At 40.7% G+C, this 24,809-nt stretch overlaps 1 protein-coding gene across 2 annotated transcripts in view; it reads right to left on the bottom strand.

Annotated features, from left to right (window-relative positions):
* Positions 1–24,788, bottom strand: part of ddx54 (DEAD (Asp-Glu-Ala-Asp) box polypeptide 54) — a 46,463-nt gene extending 21,675 nt beyond the window's left edge. Inside the window, exons 1-15 of one of the 2 annotated variants that reach the window (XM_078554077.1) lie at positions 24,595–24,788; positions 22,154–22,280; positions 20,813–20,883; positions 19,332–19,520; positions 18,143–18,192; positions 17,997–18,038; positions 12,780–12,875; positions 10,178–10,299; positions 7,957–8,018; positions 6,592–6,723; positions 5,162–5,372; positions 2,538–2,672; positions 1,723–1,944; positions 1,170–1,243; positions 857–1,054 (exon numbers count right to left, since the gene is read on the bottom strand). In XM_078554077.1, coding sequence (XP_078410203.1) covers positions 857–1,054; positions 1,170–1,243; positions 1,723–1,944; positions 2,538–2,672; positions 5,162–5,372; positions 6,592–6,723; positions 7,957–8,018; positions 10,178–10,299; positions 12,780–12,875; positions 17,997–18,038; positions 18,143–18,192; positions 19,332–19,520; positions 20,813–20,883; positions 22,154–22,280; positions 24,595–24,738 — 1,875 coding nt within the window. In that variant the 5' untranslated portion in view covers positions 24,739–24,788. The remainder of the gene's footprint in view (positions 1–856; positions 1,055–1,169; positions 1,244–1,722; positions 1,945–2,537; positions 2,673–5,161; positions 5,373–6,591; positions 6,724–7,956; positions 8,019–10,177; positions 10,300–12,779; positions 12,876–17,996; positions 18,039–18,142; positions 18,193–19,331; positions 19,521–20,812; positions 20,884–22,153; positions 22,281–24,594) is intronic. The other variant, XM_078554078.1, reaches the window with a different exon arrangement.
* Between the last annotated feature and the right edge of the window lie 21 nt (positions 24,789–24,809).

The raw sequence follows: 24,809 nt of genomic DNA, 5'->3' as shown, positions 1-24,809 counted from the left end.
GCAAGAAACACTGGCCATGCCTGCAACACACACATCCTAAGAACATGTATAAGAAAATCTATTTTGAACTGCTACACTTTATATCTAAACATTTCCTACAGATTAAAGTTAAAGCCATGCAAAACTAGTCTATTGCTGCATATTAGGCATCAATTCTAAAAGCAGAATCTGAATGGCACCAAAGGCTCATTTTATGAAGATATTTAAAATGCTCTTTAGCGGACCTAGCTTCTAAAAAAAAACATGAGGCCTTCAACGTCTCTACAACAAAATGGTAAAGTGGGTTTGATCTTTTCACATCAAATGCGAAACGGCATTCTAGTCCACACAATGAGAATATGCTTCACCTGAATATTTCTGCTAGCATAATGATAATGATATTTTGGATCCTTAGATTTTAATATTTCAGGAGCTTATCTAGGGCAAGCACAAGTTCTTAGCCCTTCCAGTTAAACTTAGCCATAGCCAAGGCAATCATTTGGCAACTCCTCCCTGTCCTTCTACCCCCAAGAAACGTGGCTCAGATGGGGCAAGTGCTGTGTGACATGTTATAGCATAGAATCAAACAAATCAAGGAGGTTCCAGGTTTAAAATCTGGTCTGTCCTAAGTTAGCTGCTCTAAATAGGGTGGCAGTTGGGGCACAATTGACTGTAATATCCAAAAGTAAAAGTGGATTTTTTTTTACTGCTATCATCGCCAATACACCATGTTAAAGCAGATTAAACGAGGACAGAAATCAAGCTAGGCTGTGATGTCCCCATTGTCAATAAGCATATAACCTGCTGTTGTCCATCTCTTAAACCTAAAATGAGCAACCTCCAAGTTCACTCCATCCATAAAAAATAACTATTTAACCTCAATGTTATCTTCATCAGATTGCTGACCAACAGCAAGATCTGTCTCCACTGGGCTCGGCATGTTCTTGGAAGCAGCTGCTTGCTTTTCTTCCTTCAACCGTTGAAACTTGTTTATAACCCGGCTCTGCTTATTTCGTGTCACCCTCATAACCTCACTTGCAGTGGTTTTATTTGTAGAACTGACTTCAAAAATGGTCTGTAAAATTGAGAAAGAAACTATATTTTATTTTTTTAAGAAACTATAGTTCTTGGCTTAAAAGCATTCTCATGAGATGGATTAAAAACAGTAATACACAAAACTGTTTACTCACAGATTTAGCTTTGTAGTTTTTGATACTGTTAATAATTTTAAGTCTTTGAAGTTCTGTATCTTCTATGTTAATACCTTAAAAACAGGAAAACACACAAGCTTTTAGTTTTATTAGATTAAAATATCATTACAACACATCTACCTAAAACACTGCGATTGGCAATATTTTTTTTCCAATGAAAAATACAAGTTACAGCCCAGTCCTTCAGAAAGCTGTCTGTTGTGGGTAGGTTCTCAAACGCTGAAAATATGGTGCAAAGGCTAAATTGCATTTGTTTAGTGGGGATACTCAATCATTTTTACTTTTGCATGAGTTAATGTCCAGGAATGTAAGCCCCAAAAATTGTTTTGTAATTTTTGATCTCCTACTGCTTCATTTTTGTAGCAATTGTCTAAAGCCTCTTTCTTGCTGTACAATTCTTTTTTTTAAAGGTTACAAACATACAAAGGACAAGTATTTTGTGACTATAGTATCCATCATTACCACAAATATGATCATTATCTCCACAAAGTGACTAGTTAGCATTTTAAAATCTTAAATATGCTTAGCTTACCAAGTAATGGATGAATGCCCAGTGTTGAAAAATCCATATCTCTAACTCTTTTTACTGATTCTGGAGAAGGATTTGGCCTTGACTTCAGGTACTGTAAGTAAGCATTCTCGGACACTCTTTTCAGGTTCTGAAGGTCTAGTGAAGCTTTATGGTCTGCTATAAGCAGTGATTCCTCATCATCTATAGTATTTTGGGGTACCCTGCCATATATTCCATTTGTATCTGAATACACAAAAAGAGAGATTTAAAAATTCAGTCTATGGCAGAATGAGACACAATACTTAGTGACCATTCACGGTGACACCTGCTGCAAAGATACGGTCATAACAGTTCCTTCCCTCCAGTTACTGATGAGCTAACAATGTCTTGGTACACTTGTACTCAAATAATCTAATGATTAATCAACATCAGAACTTTTATGAAGTTCGAATTTTCGACTCGGTTTATTTAGAAATATTAATTTTATATCATAAATTCTGGATGGTGTTCTAGAGCTTGGGAACGCTCTAGTGCCAATGCCTTACACGTGGCTCAATATTTTACAGAAGAGAGTTCAGTTTTCCACTGAAATTAGATTAGCTAAATCAGTACTTGAAAGACCAGATGTGCATTTTATAATGTAAGCACAAATAAAATAGATTAATACTTTTTTTCAGCTGCAGTTTGAAATAAGGCGGAATAAATAACATCCAGAAGTCTAAATTTTAAACCACGCACAATCCAGTGGATTGACTGAAATTTTTTTTTAAAATGCATTATGCTTCATTAAAAATAACCAAAGCAAACTTTACTAAATGCCTAAAACACATAATTACCTTCAGAATTTTCATCTTGGCTTGCAAATTTGAGGGGTCGTCCAAGAAACAGATGTAAATCATAAACATATGGAATTTCATCCAGGGCTACAAATGAGTAAGCGGTACCACTTCTGCCAGCTCTGGCTACTCGACCTGATTCACAATTAACAATTTTACATGTCCGCTGCTATTTTATAAACAACATTGCTATGTTATCTTAACATATGTTTCAATAAATATAACATTTAGTAGAGAATGATTTAAATCTACAAAAATCTATGTACACAAAAGCCTGCATGTTCATCAGTAAATATTGACACTACAATAAATGTCCAAAGCTGAATCCTTTAAAATGAGAAGTCTCTTAAAAGTTCAAAAAACAACTTAGTGAGGGATGTAGAGATTATAAATGTCCCTCTTCCACCACATTTAAGACCAAAAGACATAGGAGCAGAAATTAGGCCAGTCGGCCCATCGAGTCTGCTCCGCCATTCAATCATGGCTGATAGGTTTCTCAACCCCATTCTCCCGCCTTCTCCCCGTAACCTTTGATCCCCTTACCAACCAAGAACCTATCTATCTCGGTCTTAAAAACACTCAATGACCTGGCCTCCACAGCCCTCTATGGAAATGAATTCCATAGATTCACCACTCTCTGGCTAAATAAGTTTCTCCTCATCTCTGTTCTAAAAGGTCTTCCCTTTACTCTGAGGCTGTGCCCTCGGGTCCCAGTCTCTCCTACTAATGGAAACATCTTCCACACGTCCACTCTATCCAGGCCTTTCAGTATTCTGTAAGTTTCAATCAGATCCCCCCTCATCCTTCTAAACTCCATCGAGTATAGACCCAGAGTCCTCAAACGTTCCTCATATGTTAAGCCTTTCATTCCTGGGATCATTCTCGTGAACCTCCTCTGGACCCTCTCCAGGGCCAGAACATTCTTCCTGAGATACGGGGCCCAAAATTGCTCACAATATTCTAAATGTGGTCTGACCAGAGCCTTATAAAGCCTCAGCAGCACATCCCTGCTTTTATATTCTAGTCCTCTCGAAATAAATGCCAACATTGCATTTGCCTTCCTAACTACCGACTCAACCTGCAAATTAACCTTAAGAGAATCCTGGACTAGGACTCCCAAGTCCCTTTGCACTCCAGATTTCTGAATTCTCTCCCCATTTAGAAAATAGTCTATGCCTCTATTCTTCCTACCAAAGTGCATGACCTCACACTTGCCCACGTTGTATTCCATCTGCCACTTCTTTGCCCATTCTCTTAACCTGTCCAAATCCTTCTGCAGCCTCCCCGCCTCCTCAATGCTACCTGTCCCTCCAGCTATCTTTGTATCATCTGCAAACTTAGCCAGGATGCCTTCAGTTCCTTCATCTAGATCATTAATGTATAAAGTGAAAAGTTGTGGTCCCAACACTGACCCCTGCGGAACGCCACTAGTCACCGGCTGCCATCCTGAGAAGGACCCCAAGGACCCCCTTATCTCCACTCTCTGCCTCTTGCCAGACAGCGAATCTTCTATCCATGCTAGTACCTTGCCACTAACACCATGGGCTCTTATCTTACTGAGCAGCCTCCTGTGCGGCACCTTGTCAAAGGCTGTATCGATTTATTTCCCCCAAACATATCTGTGACCATAGGCAGCACTGTTTATGGTGAATTCATACAAAATATGTATTTAAAATTTTCACAACATTCATTTGAGTCACTTCAATTATTTGTTTTTAAAGGCTATTCAGGGTAAACATTTGCTGTAACGTGCAGAACACAACCACTGCTGAAAAGATCACAAAGTCTTAAAGCCGAAGAAAATTTGAACCATCCTAGGCAAGATATATTCCATTAAGTCCAAGATAAATAAACAAAGATAAAATGGATTTAAAATCAGAAAAGGACTGTACATTAAAAGCTTCAACATCAATTTTGATAAGATGTGGTTTGCCTCATAATTTTTAAAAATACATTTACATGATGTGGGCGTCACTGGCTAGGCCAGCATTTATTGCCCATCCCTAATTGCTCTTGAGAAGGTGGTGGTGAGCTGCCATCTTGAGCTGCTGCAGTCCCTGTGGTGTAGATACACCCACAGTGCTGTTAGGGAGGGAGTTCCAGAATTTTGACCCAGTGACAGTGAAGGAACGGTGATATAGTTCCAAGTCAGGAAGGTGAGTGGCTTGGAGGGTAACTTTCAGGTGGTGGTGCTCCCATGTATCTGCTGCCCTTCTCCTTCTAGATGATAGTGGTTGTGGTTTGGAAGGTGCAGCCTAAGGAGCCTTGGCGAGTTTCTGCATCTTGTAGATGATACACACTGCTGCCACTGTACACCTGTGGTGGAGGGAGTGAATATTTGTGGGAGTGGTGCCAATCAAGTGGGCTGCTTTGTCCTGGATGGTGTCAAGCTTCTTGTGTGTTGCTGGAGCTGTGAACCAACAATGTGAACCAAATCTGGAGGGTACGCCACAGATTTATCAGCACAGTTTATGAAAAAGAACAGGAAGAGAACAGCTGATCCCTCAAGTTGGTCTGAATTTGAAGGGTGTAACCAGCTCACACACCAAATGTGCCCTCCCTTCGCTCCAACAATATTTCAAGTCAATTCGCTCAGGTTTGGAAATCTTGAATAACTTGCTTACCGACTCTATGCAAGAAAAGCTTGGCTTTGGATGGGAAGTTGTAGTTTATGACATTGTCTAACATGGGAATATCTATACCACGAGCTGCGACGTCAGTGACAATCATCACCATACACTTTCTGTGGACAAATTTCCCAATGTTGATTTTTCTTGCTGTTTGGTCTAGAGCACTGTAGCTGTGTGAACAGTCAATACCTTGACTGGTGATCAGCTGGTAGAAACAAAAGTAGTAAGTGCAAGCACATACGCTCTTAGGATAATATTTTCCTACAAAAACAAAACTATTACATTTGGAAATAAGTGAGTAATGACAAATTGATCTTTCAAAGCATAATCAGGCTATTTTTCTGATATATAAAGCAATCTTAATGTAATAAAATGTTCTGTATATGATTTAAGGAAGCAATTGTTGACAGGTGAAAGTATCTTTTCCCATCTTACAAAAAACACACTAATGAGGCTGAAGTTACCAATATGTTGCCACTTCTACATCATTGTTAAACAACTTGCATCAGATTTGCATCCACAAAAAAGCTATAGTGTAATTTAGGTGTGAGGTCCCAATCAGGCATCCAAACACACTAAAGCCAAGTGCTGACAGCAACATCCAAGAGGCCACCTCACGGCACTTGGGAATTGCACTAACCCAGCATCAAGGTAGTTTTTTAAAAAATTCTCGCAATCCGGTGGAGCCCTGAAGCATTTATATACTTAGTATACTTAGTCTATTTTTATACAATGAAGAAAGGGCATGGTGTGAATGGCAGCCAGAGACAAGCCCAGCCATAACCCTGATCTTGTCAGCAATACTTCATGCTCTGCTGCTACTGCTTCAGACTTGTACTTGTACAACTGCAGCTTAAAACTCAAGATTGGCAGATTACCGATCAACTGCAATGCACGTTTCTCAATGGCAAGCACCAACACAAAATATTATTTACCCTCTGATGCCGGGTTCAATTTTGTAGGCTACTATGAGTATAAGCCTAAATATGAGAACAAATTTGTTCTAACAACACAAATTTAAGAAAATATATTGCTAACTGGCACCAATGTATCAGAAACTAAACAAATAAATAACTGTGTCCTTAAACACGAAGCATTTTAAGTCACAGAAAGCTATCAGGCATTAACTGCATCCTTTACATTATCTACATCACAATTTCCCTACTCAGATCTATTCTGGTGGTATATTGATGAAAGGAGTGCAATTATTTTTTACTCTCCCAGAGTTGACCTGTCAGAAAAATTGCCCATTTTGAAATTTAACATGGCTTTAGTATTCACAGGGATTGCTTAAAAGAAAGTCAAATGCTGTCAAATTAAACTGAATGGAGATCCTTGAGGATTGCTGAGATGGCTTTTGTTCTTTTGGCTAAGGCTGTTATGTAATTTCAACAATTTTGTGCACCTTCACATTTGACACAAACCTCCTTCAAGTATTCCACATGATGTTTGGTAGCAGCAAAAATGACAGTCTGTTCTTGAGGTTTTATGATATTTCTCAACAAGTGAAGCAGAACAGCTGCCTTGTCATCAGCTCGTACGTGGAAAAATGCCAACTGTAAAATACCAGATGTAATGTTTTAGTGCAAATGTGTGTGTTAACTGCCTATTATTCTTAAAAAACTGATCAAGTCCTAGTCCTTAAAACCAGATAGAAAAACTAGACAGTCAAATTTCCTAATTCTTAATCACATAAAATAATATAGTTCAACATAATTTGAAGCCCCCGAACAATTAAATTATACCCATTTACTGTTACTTTTTAATTACCTATCATCTCCCATAACTAATCAAATTCTCACCAGCGCAAATTCTATATAGATCTGAATAGATTGAATATACAAAAGCATAAATCTATCTGCAACAATCTCTCAAATCTAAACATTTCCTATTTACAAGACACAATTCATTTTAAAAGATTATGATACGTGGATTAGGAGAAGGAGGAGGCCGTTCAGAACCTCGAGCCTGCTCTGCCATTTGATAAGATCACAGCTGATCTAACTGTGTCCTCAACTGTGTCTACTCCCTATAACCTTGGACTCCCTTATCAATCAAGAATGTATCTAACTCGGCCTTAAAAATATTCAATGACCTTGCCTCGACTACTCTTGAGGAAGAGAATTCCACAGATTAACAATTCTCAGGAGAGAAAAAAAAATCTAATCTGTCTTAAATGGGAGACCCCTTATTTTTAAATTGTCTCTCCTTGTTCTCGTCCCCCTCCCACCAGGGGAAACATCCTCTCATCCTGTCGAGTCCCCTCAGGATCTTACATGTTTCAATAAAATCACCTCTCATTCATCCAAACTCCAATGGATACAGGCCCAACCTCTCCAATATTTCCTCATAAGATAACCTCTTTATTCCCAGGAAGCAGTCAAGTGAACCTTCTCTGAACTGCTTCTAATTCAATTATATCCTTTCTTAAGTAAGGAGGCCAAAACTGTACATGGTACTCCTGCTGCCAATTTTTGGCCCACTCACTTAACCCATTTATAACCTTTCGCTGACTCCTTATATCCTCTTCAATTGCGATTTGCTATAAATTGATAAGAATGACTATTTCATCATTAGTGCTGTTAAGGAAATGGAATTATAATACACATAGCTTTTGGAAAAATTGATGTCACACTTGCTGCAACTGTCCACAAGATAAAGATATAGCTCTACTTAAGTTTAAACTTAAAATTGTAATACCCTGTACAGCTGTTATTTTGAAAGATTAAGTGCACATTCTTCATATTCTTTTATTTCTACATGGCATAATAATATAAAACATTTCTTACCTGTAACTGATCATTCAGTTTAGCATCCACATCTAGCCGGATTAGAACTGGCTCTGTCAAACCTGGAAGGTGCATTTTTTGAAAACTATTAATTTGACTAAGTAGCTTTTTAAACCTTACAGGCAAAAAGATCATCACTACAAAATTTGGTTTTAAGTTATAGAAATGTTATAGTTCATATTAACAGAGAATGCCAGATAAAAATTATATATTTTTGAACAGGCAACTTAAAAATTTGCAGACATATATTTATCTTCCATCGTGGACTCTATAATGCTTAAAATATTTCAAACAGGAATGCGGCTCATTAAAACTTACCACATTTAGGGCTTTCAAAGGGAGGCATGATTGTAACCTTTGGATGTTATATTTCCCCAAATTTCAGGTACAAAGTTTTACATTATACAGATGTTAAACATTAAGCAAATTTAATAGTAAACACAACTTATTTCCGCATGTAAAAAACCCAGAATCCATTGAAATATAATGCAGAATATATTTGTTCCACAATATTAATATATAGCCTCAGATAGCTATCAACTGAGCAAAAGTTTGAATACATAAATACTGTTACCACCACTATGCCACCTTGTAATTGAATTGTTTGGGCAATTTCTGGGAAACAAGGGCAATCTATTTTGGCATCCCTAATGTTTGAAAACATATAAGGAAAAAAAACCACACGCCACATGATTGCATAATTTCAGTTGAGTATTTCAGTGCTTGCCCACTCAACAACAATTTTAAAATGCATGTATTCTAATGAGTAGACAAAAAATATGGATAAAGACTTCAGTTATTAACAAGAGCCTCATGCATAGGGCCATATGGTCTACTCATGCTCCTATCTCATGTTCTTATGTAAAGTACTTTGTAATTACCAATAAATTAGCTAACATTATAAATTAAAAATTTATAGCTGCAATTCGATTTTAACTAACACTTGGACAGTTCTTTATCCAAAAATTGAAAAAAGACTTTGATGAATTTTTACCCTCTTTTATTATGCCAATTTTCTCTTTTCCTTTAATTAAGGCTTCTGCTGAGATACAGGGCTGAATTTTCCAGCTGGCATGCTGGTGGCGGAGCCCGCACGTCAGCGCTTAAAATGTTGCGCGAGCGTCCTGACGTCAGCACGTGGCATCGCAATGTTTAAGTCGGCAGGCGTGCTATGCAGCGCAACGCGTGCCCACCATTAAAGGCCTTGTTAAGGTCATTAAGTCACCAATTGTCGACGATTTTGAGGGGCCCATGTGAACTTCGGCTCGGCGCACGGGCCCAACGGGCAGGTGGGTAAGTGATTTTTTAACAAACCTCATCCACTGGCAGGATGAGGTTTGATTTCAGATTTAATAAAGTTTAGTAAAGTTTCTGTGTACTTCATTAACATGTCCCATCTCGTGTGACATTTTCACATGAGGGGGACATGTTATTGATTTTTAAATTTTTCTAGTTTTGAACTTTCACCACCTTTCAGCGATCTCCCTGAGGCACCACTTAGCCTCAGGGAGATGTGCGCTCTTTCGCACGCATGCGCGAAAGAGCACACTCTTGCAGTTGGGGAATCCCCTCCCGCCCGCACAGGGAGCGCATAGCGCTTCCCATCAGGCGTCACGCTGGGCGGGCCTTAATTGGCCCGCCCATGTACAATGGCGGCGGGGCCCATTTTGGCAGCAGCGATCGGCTGCCCGCCTGCCGCCGAGTCGGTCGGGCCCGCGCCCATCAAGGGCAAAATTCAGCCCACAATTACATAGGTTACACTATCACCTCAGTGCCCAATCTCCATGCACCAATATAGATATTGACAAGAGGCACTGTCTCTGAATCCAAAATACTCTAATCAACAATCCAGGCAGGTGTATTTCAAGCAAGGAGAGCTGGATAGCAATCAGAATAGTGCCCTGGGTTGATTCTCCAAATCCTAACCTAAAATAAACAAGTTGTAGCACTATCAATCATTACCACAGCTGAAGCCAGTTAACAACAGATTGGTGATCGAACCTGGTATTCTCCTGTTCTTTATATTTCAGTTACTCACTGCCTATTCACTTGAACCAGAGATTAGTTTGTGGCCAACAAGTTGTTCTTTCTTTTAAAATAAAACCCTATTTTATCAGTAAACTATTATAGAAAAACAACATGGAGAACATTAACAGGTAGTTCTTACAAATTTCTGAAGTATGCTACTGCAGTTTTAAAACAAGGCATTAAAATGCTTTACCAGCACGTGCAAACTCCACCAGTTGCTTTGGCAATGTGGCTGAAAAGAGCAAGGTCTGTCTGGAGTCTGGCAACCTTCGGATAATCTCTTGTAAGTGCTCTGCAAATCCCATCTCGAACAACCTGGCGCAAAATAAATATTTACAGCACACTTCAGTTATGTACCATCAACAAACACTGCTATTCTCTACATCCTTTCTGCTGTCCTTGTAAGATATATGTTACAAAAATCAAAACAAATTGACTATTGGCATTTACAAAGAGAGTCATTCACCAATATTTGCATGTTAAGCAGTACAAGAGAACAGTCACCCTATTCAAATTAATCTTAGCGTGGCAGTACCTTTATATACAATACAGTTCTCACTTTCTCAATTCATAATTATGCTTCAGTGATCAGTACAATCTATAATTAATAAATGTGCCATTAAGACACGATTAGAGTTTTTGTATGCTCATCCTTTTGCTGTTTTGGAATAAATTACACTAGCATAGTATTAATGACTCATTCTTGCTGAACCGAAAGAAGCACAACACCATCCAGTCCACATTGTCAGCAGCACATCCACTCCCTCCACCATTGGTATACAATGTCTGTAGACTGCATTATCTGCAGGATGTACTGCAACAAACTTAAAAGGATGCTTCGGAAGCATCCCTCAAACCCACAACATCCACCACCTAGCATCTGAACCTGGGCATATATCACCATTTCTTTTTGCTGCTGGGCCAAAATTCTTGAAATCCCTAACAGCACTGTGAGAGTACCTTCACCATATGGATTGTAGCAGTTCATGGGCAGCCAATAGTTTCTCTAGAGGAAATAACAATGACAATAAATGCAGGCCTTTCCAGTGACATCCACAACCCAAAAATGGATTCAAAAATTCACCAAAGGCAATTATTTCAAAATGCACTAACATAAAGCATTGGCTAATTATAAGCAAGATAACAACTTTGTCTCAAAAAACCAAAACCAGGTTAAAATGTGTGGGCAATATGAAAATTTTACTGAATGCGATTATATCTCTCTGAAATAAACTCCACTGAAAGCATCAGACAAAGGACCAGTCGTTTTTTTCCCCATTACCACACAAATGAATGCAATTTTCAAAAAATTTATTCATGGGAAATGAGCATCACTAGCTAGGCCAGGATTTATTGCCCATCCCTAATTGCCATTGAGAAGGTGGTGGGGAGCTGCGTTCTTAAACTGCTGCAGTCCATGTGGTGTAGGTACACCCACAGTGCTGTTAGGGAGGGAGTTCCAGGATTTTGACCCAGCGACATTGAAGGAACGGTGATATATTTCCAAGTCAGAATGGCGAGTGGCTTGGAGGGAAACTTGCAGGTGATGGTTTTCCATTGTGTCTGCTGCCCTTGTCCTTCTAGGTGGTAGCAGCTGTCGGTTTGAAAGGTGCTGCCTAAGCAGGCTTGATGAGTTCTTGCAGTGCATCTTATACCACTGCACCTTGGTGGTGGGGGGAGTGAATATTTGTGGATGGCATAAAAATGAGCTTTCGACCACTAGCATTATTAATAATAGTTGGAAGGCATTACACAGGGGTGTAAAGTAGAAAACATTCTATATTTTAACTTTCACAGCACCTTCTGATTCAGGAAATGAATACTAGTTAAAGATCAGAGCAGGAGGACATGTGTGTGTGCACGCGCGTGCGTGTTCAGAGGTGACCTAAAATAACAGGACATGGAATATGGCTTTTTTCTCGCACATGTTACACTGTTGACAACCTACCTGCAACATTTTGTGTTTATATATTTGGTTTGGGGAGCTAATCTGGACTGTTACCAATTTTCCTTTTCTTTTTTCAACCTTATATACAAATCAAGCATGCAAAATCACTTCGTTTTCTGATGTGGCAGCTTATTTATAAAAGTAAAAATATACTAAACAAACCACAAAAAATAAAGCCATTTATAATAGGCTAAGTTTTTTTTAATCATTCTTCAGGCTTTGGGTTGTGGTTAGTAAAAGTAGCCAAATTTTCCAATTTGAAAATGTCATAATTCTTCATACTATATACGAAATTCAGGTGATCTGCATCAGAAAAATACTTTCTAACAGCCTAGGCTCAGTGTACATTCATCTCTGGGTTCAGAACCCCACTTAATCCCATAATCTCTTCACTGTAGTGCTGTGGGAGTATGGCACAGTTGAGCCTTTCTGATGAGATGTCAAATCAAGACCAAGTCTGCCTCCCAGGTGAGTGCAAAATGACCTTATGGCATCACTGAAAGTAAAGCAGGAGTGTTCTGTGTCCTACCAATATTTATCCTTCAACCAAACCCTACATCATGATCTGGTCATTTATCTCATTGTTATTTGTGGCACCTTGCATTGCATAAATTGGCTGCCATGGTTCCTACATTACAATAGTGACTGCACTTTAAAAAAAATTGCATTGATCGTAATGGTTTTGGGGTGTACTGATGTCGTGAAAGGCACCATATATACGCACACAACTACAATTTCTTTCTTTCTTCTTTAAAACATAAAAATATAGGTTGTGTTATTAAAAATCACCAATATCATTAAGTAATAATAATGGAACGAGATGCTGGTTGTATTTGATCAATTTTACCTGTCTGCTTCATCAAAGACCACATACTCAACATTGTGTAGCTTTAGGTTCATTTCCACAACGACATGCATTAAACGACCTGGTGTGCCAATTATTCTGTAAAATGAACAAACTGTGCAGGTTATAAATCTACATAAAATCATTACTGATGTGTAAAATTCAAGGTACTCATTAATTCAATACTTACATATCTAGCATTCACTCATAATTGCTTGAATACTTAATGACCAAACTGCTCAGCCAACAAAGTCAACTTTCTCTTACCTAAAGTAAGGAATTTTGATCGGGTTCAGCATAACATTAATTGAAATAATAATAAGAATCACCTTCCGAAACTTGGGTAGCTTATTAAAAAGGTTTTATTAGTAGTAGCAAGGCACTAGCAGTGGTAAAGCTTATTATTAGTAGTAGTGAGAGTCCAGAAGGCTGCACTGCCTGCCTGGTGCCAGGGTTTAGGGCATCTGCTCTAGGCTGGAGATGAACTTGCAGTAGGAGGGGGAGGATCCGCTTATCATGATTCACCAGCCACAAGGATTTAGAAAACTTGAAGCGCAGAGCAGAAAGAAATCACTGAGCTATCCAATCCTCAAGAATCATTTTTCCATAACTTCTTTTATCTGTAAATTACTCCTAAATTTCAGCAAGTCCAGACGGATTACTTTTTGTTGCTAAAGTTGCATGCTCCGATGCCCTCTAGAGCCACTCATCAGGAGGGTCTAGAGACTAGCACACATGAATTTCCTCCATGTAAAGCAAAAAAAACAGAATTTTCTGTGCCCACCGGCACCGGACATACTTGGTGGCGTGAGCGGACAATATGGTGCGCTCAGTTTTACGACGGCGCGGTCACCTGCTCGGCCCGCCGATGGTGGGCTGCGTTTCCTCCATCGGACGTCAGGACCCTCATTGTAATACGTTAGCATATCATTATTGGGCATGCCCACTGGAATCGCAGCACCCCCCCTCCCCGCCGGATCATCCGCCCACATCGGCAGGAAAACACGCCGACGTGTTTCACAACAGCATATAAAGGGCAGTCCACCAAGTACACGTCGCTTGAGGGGAACTCAGAGGTGAGTACACAGTAACATTGTGCAGCCCTCGTCAGGGTCACTTGTTGGACTTCAAGCTTGAAGGGCGCTGGTGGGAAGGGGAAGGGGGGAGGGGTCGGGGTTAAGGGCAGCCCTAACTCTGAGGCGACTTGTGGACTTCTGGGGTTGGGGGGGGTGCAAAGGCAGCCCTGCTGTTGAGACGACTTGTGGGGGGTGCACGGGGGCACAAGGGCCTGGCATTGAATTAAGCACACAAGCATTCAGGGTGGGGGTAGGATAGGCGAGGGATGTGGCCATGCATTAGGGAAACTTGTATAAAATGACCATTCCTCTGCAACTCAGACAGCTGATAATTGCAGTCGGGCTTCTAGTTTATCTGCCCACTCAAGCAATGCAGAGACATCAAAGTGCCACCAAGTGTGCCAGAGCTTTTCACCACCCCCCGACCAGGCTCCACAGGTGACCTCTGTGGGATCTCACAAGCCTCCACCCACAAATGCATACATGCAGGAGAATGGGATTGGGAAACTTATCAGCCATGATTGAATGGCGGAGCAGACTCGATGGACTGAATGGCCTAATTTCTGCTCCTATGTCTTATGGTCTTATGAGGCCACAGATGCCATCTTTAGCAGGGCACACAACTTTGTGCATTTTGTCCGGGACCAGGACAGCCAGGATGCAAAAGCGATTGGATTCACCCAGATCTCTGGTTTCCCACAGGTTCAGGGTGTGATCGACTGCACTCACATGGTGCTCAGATCTCCGTTGCAACACATAGTATACCATATCAACCGCAAGGGATTCCATTCGCTCTATGTACAGCTGGTGTGTGAACACCAGGAACGCACCCTGCAGATGTGCGCACGGTTTCCAGGGAGTGTGCACGATTCCTAAATCCTCAGTCAGTCACAGATCCCTGAAGTTTTTCAGGGTCCACAGAAACTGCAGGGATAGCTCCTTGGGGACAAGGGCTACCCGCAGAGGACGTGGCTGATGACACCCGTGCAGCAGACTCAGGCTGCAGCAGAGTGACGGTATAACGAGGCTCAAGCTGCAGCTCGCAACTTGGTGGAGAAGACCATTGAGATGCTGATGGTGAAGGTCTGGTGCCTGGACCAGTCTGGTGGAGCACTGCAATACAGTCCGCAGAGGGTGTCATGCACAGTCATCGTCTGCTGCGCCCTTTACAACCTGGTGCCGCAACGGGGAGATGAGCTGGCTGAGGAGGAGATGGAGGAGCTGGAGGTCTCCTCCAGTAAGGACGACGCCTACAGGGAAGAGGGTGAGGGGGCCCTTGGAGGCAACGAGGACATGGATGAGGCCCTCGCACTGTCTAGACGAGGCCTCAACTTAAAAGGTGCTGAGAGCATACAGAGAGAATGAGAGAACTCTGTGGCACCTGCCTACTACATTATGGCAGCAATGACAAGCACCGCTGAGGTGCAGGCATCAGTAATGTTTCCAGGGCATGAGAGGCCAGACCATCACTTCGGTCCAGAGGCTGCACAAAACACAGGGAAGAGGCCCTGGGCTGAGACACCTGTCTTTGTCTTGTGCAGAAAGGTTTCAAATCTGAGTGACAAGAACGCTGCTCATGAGAACAAGGAACCATAGGCAGAGACATGTTTGGGAGTTTATTGACAATAGTGAACAGTATGTACAAGTGATTAACACCCGTGCCCAGGCTATGCAACTAATTCTTCTTGGCTTTCCTAATCTTGCCGCTACGTCTTGGTGCTCCCCGGACACCCACAGCAAAGGTGCAGGCAGCCTGCTGACTGTGACGCCGTCTGTGATGACTGGAGGACCCAGGCCTGCTTTCGGGGTCCTGCTGCGTGGCAGCGACATCCTCCTCGGCTTGTGGAGTTGGGGCTGCTGAGGTCACAGGAAGAAAGGATTCGGATGGGACGGACATGCTAGGATTCTCCTGGGTGGATGACCCCAGAGTGTGCATCTGCTGATCCTCATCCCTATGGGTGCCCGAGGCCCCAGACTGACTCCTTAAGGGGAAGGGGTAGCTGGAGTGAGATTAAGCTGCCCTGCACCCCTCTTGTGTACACAATATTGGAGGCCAACTATGGTCTCAGCGATGGAGTTCAGCCTGTGCAGCAGCGCAAGAGCAACGTCCTGGACCAAGGTCTCCATGACGGCTGCCATCCTACCAGTGTTGACCTCGGTACGTTGGCATGTCGGCGCTATCACCTCAGTCTGAGGGCAGACGGACACCTCCACCATGCCATGCAATCTGAGGAGTGCAGCAGACATCCCAGTGATATTCCCGAGCTTGCTTTTGTAACTCCAGCAACTGTGACATGACCGACTCCATTGGCTCGTCATCTGGCTCGGACTCAGCAAATTTCTGGCCTCCAGCAGTCATCCGAGTGACGGACACCTGGGAAGTCCCTGCCGCCGCCTGCTGTGGATCAGACAGTGCGATGTGCTCACCAGATTGTGATCATGGGCTATTCTAAAGCTTGGTCCCACTGAGGGGTGTGTCTTGCACTACTGGAGGGTTTGGGTGAGCGCAGTGACGGGACTTCAAGGAGGGTGCCTTCCAATTCCTCTTCCGAGGTGTCTTCGGGGCTTAACTGGAGGCCCTAGGTTATGGACTCTCTTGGCTGTTTCCCAGATGTGCCTGCGGAAGCAAGGGGAGATAATTAGTACATGGTAGTAGTCTGTGAAACAGGACACATTACTCACAGCATGGTTGTCTCATATATGTTGTACTGCTGAACCCCCACTTGGTACAGCAACACCGACCTCACCGTCAGCACAGGACTGGTCCAGATTGTTGCCAGCCAGCTGGATGGCTCTGTTTTCAAAATCCGTGAGGACCTTGGTCTCAGGCATTCCTCCACTGGTCTGCGACGTTTCCCTGTTGTTGTGTGCCAGCTTGGATAGAGATGGAGAGAGTGTAAGCAGGATGCCTGACAGAGCAGATGATAAGTATGCCTGCCGTGTGTGGGTGGTGAGTGGTCCCATGGACGGGATGAGGACAACGAAGGTGTGTGTGAGAGAACAAATGGTGATGTCCCTTGAACTGGCTGTGTGTGAGGGCCCTGTGGATGTGTGATGTGTTTGTGAGATTGTGAGTTACGAGTGATGTGAAGAGTGACTTATCCTTGCGGAATGAAGATCATCATTCATCCTCTTGTGGCACCGGGTGGCTGCCCTCTTTTGAAGGGCACTGGCGCTGACCATTGCTGCCACCACCTCCCAAGCTTGGTTGGTGACACTGCTGCCCATCCTGCAGCCAGACTGGGGGTATAGACATCCCGGCAGGACTCCACTGTGTTCAAAAGGCGTTCCAGAGACGCATCGCTGAAGCAGGGGGGGCTGCAGTCTTTTTGCCTTTCAGGGTGATCCTGTCTTCCATGCAGCAGTCGTGGCCTGGAAGCACTGAGATGTGTGCTCGTGGCTTGACTTTAAATATGGCACCCGGTGTGATGAAGCGGTGAGGTGATGGAGGGTAGGCAAATGAGAGCCCGCTCGCCAATGAAACTGCATATTTCCCAGGAGTGTATAAATAATGTGGCAGGTTTGGGACAATATGGTGTAAAAACCCACCATCACGGCTGACAGGTAAAAACCTCACTTAGTGCAAATCTGGGATGATTCCATGCACAATCTCTGCTTAGCTAAAAATCAGGAACAGAACACATGAATTAGGCTTACGCTCATCCTTTAGTGCAAAGCCCTGAGCACTTATGCTCCAACATTCAGTACCATCATGCTTCCCCTGAATTACAACAATTTCAATAGTAAGCTCCATGGCTTTTTCCCCCAGATACAGTAGGGGACAACATTGCTAATTCAGCATTTCTATTGTGGTATTCTCTTTACATTAACAAATTCTCGATTTATCGAAATTCTTTTAAGTAACAGTACATTTCTATGAAGAACATTACACAATTTTGAGTGAGTTCAACTGCTTGTCCAATTCTTTACAGGGGATATTTCTAAAAACAGTAAAATTCACTAAATTTGTTTTACAAAAGGAATTTCAGGTAGCTGAAGATCTTAATACACAAAGCAAAGCTATGTTACATCACTAGAAGCATTTGACACTGCGTTTGAAGAAATAAAAAAATAACTAATTCAAGAGGTTATTCTCAAGGGGTTAGTCATCATCAAATATTGTTCAAGAAAAAAGTTAACTTACATATCAGGGTTTTCATGAAGTGCTTCAAACTGATCCTCCATTCTAAAAAGAAACATACCACAAATTCCATTTCATTCTTGGCTTTGCTTTGATCAATTAAATTACACCAGCAAAAGTACAGATTACCGCCCCAAAAAGGTACTCACTTGTCTCCGCCCAAGATTAAAGCTGTTTTGAAGCCAGCAAACTTTCCAAGCTGCAAATTAAGGTTGTAGATCAGAAAATTATGTGCAGTAAAGTTTTTGTTTAAATTTTGAAAATGTATATTTATTCAAATTAAACAGAAAGCATATGTCAAAGGCTCTATAACCAGCATTAAATAAATAGTCCAAAATAAGATCATCTGAAATATGTAATACACAAATCTGGACCGCAATTCTTACTTTCAACAACACCCATGCTTTATTTATACAAAGAATGTAATCTTTTCTCTAACATTAGTTTAAAAGATAAAATGTCATATTAAGTGGAATTAATACACGCATACATGCAGATGAAGAAATGATGCTCATTCTTTGGAGTTATTAGTTCCAATTAGCATTAGAAAACTACACACACTATGTATCACGGTCAACTGTATTAAAGTAAGGAAACACCAAAGGCACATGCTCCGTATCAGTAATGTGACTCTAGCTATGTTTTGTTCTATTACATTTTATAATATACAAAACGGTGATTGCAATTCAAAGTACGTAATTAATTGTCTATGTAGCTATTTGGACTGTGAGTTGTGATAAGATGTTACATAAATACCATGTTTTTCTTTCCTTGATGAATTAGGTTTCCCACATTGCAACACTAACTATACTAAAAAATACTTCATAGTCTGGAAAGCATTTTGAGACATCCGAGGGTTATGAAAAGCGCTACATAAATGCAAGTATTTTCTTTTTTATATCATGGATAAATTTGAGAAGCTTGTACTTTGATTTCTTTAAAACTGCCATCATAGGCGCATTTTTCCTGACATTTAACTTCTTTTTGGCTTGCCTGACATGAAAAAGCAACACAGAGGGCAATTATATCGACACGAAAAAACACACTACAGCTGTCCCAATCTGCTCAAATTTTACCCATCAGTTACATAAGTGTGGTTGCTCAGTAATGCATGAATAATACTGTTCATTTTTAATAGCTTAAATTCTCCTGGAATGGTAAGAATTTCAAAATTGTTCAGAAAAAAACACTCTAAAAAGCCAAGACCGACCCTCATTTCAGTAACATGAATGCAACTATTTAGGAACCAAATAAGTGTTAGATTCCATGTTTGCTACATGCTAATGCCAATCTAACTCCATATTTCCCGAATGCATAAAACCAAAGGAAGTATTTTACCTCTTTTGTGAACTTCATGGTTTGTAATGCCAGTTCTCTAGTTGGAGTTAGGATTAAAGCTCTTGCTCCTGATTGAGCATTATGCACCTTCAGCTGTTCAAACAATGGAATAAGAAATGCCGCCGTCTTACCACTACCTGTCCTAGCCATAGCAACGACATCCTTGCCATCCAGTATCACTGGGATAGTCTAAAACAGAGAACAGATTTTTATCTCATAAAAAATTCTGAAGTAATTCCTCAAGGTAAAGTTTCAAATTGTGTTAATTAATAGATCTTTTCCTAAAATATAGAAATTCTCTACTTCTTAAAAATTCTGGTCAATATTAAGTTGCTTCCCTTTCTCAAATTTGATACTTATTCCCCCACAAGCTAAGCTGCTGATTACAACAGGGCTGACAATGAAGACGCTATTTGGAGAGGTACTTCCCTACCAGGTTTATTTAAAATGTGCTGAAATAATTAGAGAAGTTAGTCAACGCTGCTCTTACACACTTATTTTTTGATAAGCGCAAGATCAGCATCAGTAGAAGTCTGAGCGCAGAATGTTTGCTTGCCATCTTTGCTGAGGGGAAAGAAGCATGCAAGGCAAGGACAATTTATAATCATGTTAATCTGATTGATAGCTGAGATTCAACCGTGATACGGAGTTTGCAGTTACTAATGTAAACTTGGCAAGTGTTGAAACTGTTTATGTGGATTTAAAAGTTTCAAAAGAAGGGATAATAGACCCGATTAAAAAGATTAACTAAATATAATTTTTTAAATTCATTCTTGTGGTGTGAACATCACTGGCAAGTCAACATTTATTGCGCAACCTTAACTGCCCTTGAGAAGGTGGAAGTGAGCCACCTTCTTGAACCACTGCAGTTCATGTGGTGCGGTTACACCAATACTTGACTCTTCTGTAACAGTTTGATAGAATTTGGCTAGGCCATTTCATAGGGTGTTAAGAGTCAACGGCATTGCTGTAGACACATGTCGGTCAGACTAGGTAAGGATGGCAGATTTTCTTCCATATCAGTGAAACAGATGAATTTTTATGACAATTTGCTAGTTTCATGATCATTGTTAATGAGATCAGCATTTTTATTCCAGATCTATTCGTGGTGGGATTTAAACACAGATCCCTGGAGCATTAGTCCAGGCCTCTGAATTACTAGCCTAGTAACATCAATATTATGCTATTGTCCCCTGTCCCTGTATTTCTTTATTTCCTCTTATTTGAGAATACCTCAATGTAGAATGTATCATACACTTTATCTGTAAATGTAAAAACATTAAATCTACAATTCTCTGGTAACTTTTTAATGGAAATCTTTTATTTTGATAGTTAATGAATAATTTCACATGTTGGTGCCACTGGCACAGTATAAATAAACAAATATTTTTCATCCATGATGTTTCTTCTACATGTGCTAATTTATAACAAAAATCAGTGTAGCAATGATTTGTCTTAATATAAGCACTACTACAAGTTACCTTTCTCTGAATTGGTGTTGGTACTTTGTATCCTTTCTTCATTATGCCTTTAAAAACAGGAAAGCTTAAACCTGCGGAAAAACAAAACATGATCAATTTTGTGATAGCCATTTTGTACAAATGTTAAAAACCAACATATAATTTCTACATAACATCTCTGTTCAGTGTAGGTAGCCACAAATGTGGTGCTTGATTCACACATTCTGATACTAGAATATCTCTGCAATGACTGCATCATTATGATAGTATGAGGCTAGCCAGCAAACCAGGTGAGAATGTCTAAAGCATCTATATAAAAAGTAAATATTTCAATATTTTAAGATGTATAAAATCAAGTGCCTTACTATAAAAGGCAAACAGAAAGATATGCAAAGAAATCAGGTTATGAAAATTAAGCTAGTCTTCTTGCCACATCTATATATTCAAATTTTTAGATCTGTATGCAGTTCTTGTCCACAAAACATTACTTCTGTTGTCACATCTTTGCATAGATCTCTACATTTACATTAAAAATGGAAACTATCAAAATAAAATTATTTTGTAGTTACACTCGTCCATCACACTGTGGCATTTCTATACTCCTCGGTTTATACAGTGTAGAAACTCCTGTGTTCCAACCTACCCTATTTCTCTACTTCCCAAATTGCCACAAGAATTGCTATTTATCACTAATAACATAAAATCAAAGTATTGCATAAAATTTCAGGCAGAAAGTATGACTTTGAAACAGGATTTGAATTATATCTGCACACCTCGATCTAAATGTTCTCCACCCTCTAACTCCATTTAATTTAAATAATGCACTTGCTCTTGACTCACGTTTGCAACAGCACAACTAGTAACAGTTCTATTTTTGTTTTCAATCCAAAACTGTTCCCTCTGTTGCATCTAGTTTTAAACTAGATGAACATACACCTGTCTATGAAACCAAGGAGTTGGAAAACACAACATAATTCAGGATAAATGAAACAATGCACCATCTTGCAATAAAGAAATTGCTTTTGTTAGGAGAAATACTATTTTATGCTTATGGTATATTTAGGTTGTTGGAGAAGACCTTAGGGTATGTTGATGAGATGAAGCCTTGAGTACAAAAAACCAGCACCACTTTTAACAAATACCATAGAGCACAGCTCTACATAAACCAAGAACAGCACACTACAGTATCTAGATTATATATGAAAGGAAAAGAACATTGGGGTTATGTATGCAAAGTGGGGAAACAAACTGCTCTTGGGTCATAACTAGTTTGTGGAGGACTACATAAATTAACTTGTTAAAGCTGTAATGTGTCAAATAATCAAAAAAAGTAATTCAAGTATCAGAAGTTGTTGGGTGTACCCATGGACTGAAAGCCTCCTGACTTCTTCTTCTTTTTATTCTGCTGTCGGACCATCTCACGGGTGTCTGGTTCGACGTCTGATGGGCAATCAGCTGAAGGAAAGCTTGGTAAATATCTGGTGCTGTGCTGTGAAAGTAATTAAGATCAGATAATTAATTTCTGGATATTTTTTGAATATAAACAAATATATTTACATGGGATACTAATAAGCTAAAGAGAATTTTCTTTTGGGGCATGAAACCATCTCTGAAATAACCATTAACAACTAACGAAATTCGGACAAAATCTATTTCTGCTATATATTCAAGCCAAAAGCAAACTTTTTAGTGCAAATCCTCACAACTGATTATGCCATTGCTTCTTTTACCTGACAAGTCTCTGTAGGGCAATGAACTAAAGGTCCTAAGTGACGCCAGTTTTGTTGGCAGGAAACAAGATGACTTTGTGATTGAATTATGTCACCACAACATAATCCATTTCAATAGTCTACATGGCTAGATTTGAAATGGTAATCTCATTGTACATCTACAATGATTCATATCAAGAGTCAGTTCATTAGGAAGGATAAACAGTCATTGACTCAATAGAGACCAGCTATCCTTAAGACTTTGGCTCACAGATTTTTAAAAATGCAAGAATGCCCCCATATCGTGAACAGGGGTTACAAGTCATCTATCAAATGCTAAATGCTAACACAAAACAGCTTTGTTTTTCCAAAACAAAGTAGTTAAAATCTACTACTTCCTGCTTTTCAAAGCTTGATCCTAGATCTCATGCACGGGCTAAAGATGCTCTTCAAATGACTGAACAAGCTGGGGCTCTTGTCTTTAGAAAGGAGAAGGCTGATGGATTACCTGATAGAGGGAGAGTTCAAGAGGGTGATGTGGAGAAGATGGTTTGACTTGAAGGGGAGGCCAAAACTATTGGTCATAAAGTCAGCTACTTATAAATCCAACAGACCATGAATATGGAGTAATTAAAGTGAACAGGATGAATGCATTTAAATGGAAGCTAAGTAAACTCATTAAAGGAAAACAAATAGGATATGTTAATAGGGTCAGATGAAGCAAGAACACCAGTATGGAGTAGTAGGGCTGAATGGTTTGTTTCTGTGTCACACATTCTATGTAATTATTTTCACTACATGCATTGAAGCTCCTAAGAGCAACTTTTTGAGCACACATCTTACATTGGTATTTCACAGACACTGAAGAGAGATGGAAAAGATCAGAAAATCATTCAACCTTTTCAACTAAGATCCTAAGAAACAAGCTAAAATATTTACATTCACCAGAAATGCAGGTAGCAAACTGAGTCACCAATTTGGATCATTGTTCTTTACACTCCTTGTGGCTTGCCAACCCTGTCAACAATCATCCTCCCCATATTTTTGCATGTGTCCAGCAACTGGTTAGTTGTCACCAGTTTTTGACACCTCTGATTTCCTTCACCACCTTCCCCCCCAGGCTTTTTATCCCAAAAATATACTTTATTCATAAAATTTATAAAAGTACATTACATGATCAAAGTTGACATAGATAAGGTGCAAATCAAATCAGTTTCTTCCAATACTGTATGTTCACTACATTTACAATTATTGTTAATATTTACAAGATTCATTACATATCAAAAATACATCCCAAGGGGTTTTACTCAATTTCCAGCCCCTCAGTGTACTATGGCTGAAAGGCATTAGATGATGGTCTTTCCCCATTGAGCCGCGACAAAAACCACTGCAACGTCTTCAAACCTTCTTTGCAAAGGCACGTTCCAGAAGGCAGTGGCTGACGGTCTTCTCCCCACCGCAGCCAACTTGAGGGCACCGTGTGGAGGGAGTGACACCCCACGCATGCAGGAAGGCTCTTTCTCACTCCCCCCCGGCCCCCCGCCAAAGATGTTCAGGAACAGGGAAGGAAAACAACCTAGTGAAGCTCAATGTAAGTCAAAAGATCAGCACCTCATCTTTCGATTTGACACTTTGCAGTCTTCTGGACTGAAGGGTGAGTTCAACAATTCAGATTATAGCTTCATCCCCTCCCCCTTTAATCGATAGCAGCTGTTGATGGTGAATGGTGACTTCCTCTAGGCCCATCTTATGTTGCTTGTCCCTTACCATCTCCTGTTAACTTACTCCATTATCCTTTTAATCATTTAATCTCTCCTGCCTTCCGCCCAATCACAGGCTTTTCCCTTTTGCTCTTTACGTTGTCTCCATGTTTGCTTCAAACATGAAACTTCTCTGATTATTTGTTCAGTTTCGCTGAGATGTCAGTGAACTGAAACGTTAACTCGGTCTCTCTCTCTCTTTCCACAGATGCTTGCCTGACCTGCTGAGTCTTTCCAGCATTTTTCTGCTCTGATTTCCACACTATTTTGGTTTGACCGACCTGTCGGCCTCATCACCCCTTAGCCCGGCACCCGCTGCTCCCCGGCCACCAACCTTGCCCACGCCGTCATCCTCCTCGGTTAAAGGGGCCAACTGGAACTCCCCACCGTCACTCTCTACATCCACATCCCGGTGGTGCGGCTGAGAGTGGGCCCGGGGATTCCGGCGTCTGTTTGGCCGCTTCTTCTTCTGCGCCATGTCTCCAGACAAAATCCAAACCGCCGAGCCGTCGCACGCGTCCCCCTCAACCGAACAGCGCATGCGCCGCG

This window comes from Cetorhinus maximus, chromosome 12 (assembly GCF_964194155.1).
Source record: "Cetorhinus maximus chromosome 12, sCetMax3.hap1.1, whole genome shotgun sequence".
NCBI classification, from domain to species: domain Eukaryota; kingdom Metazoa; phylum Chordata; class Chondrichthyes; order Lamniformes; family Cetorhinidae; genus Cetorhinus; species Cetorhinus maximus.
This window is presented reverse-complemented; position numbering and strand designations above follow the sequence as displayed.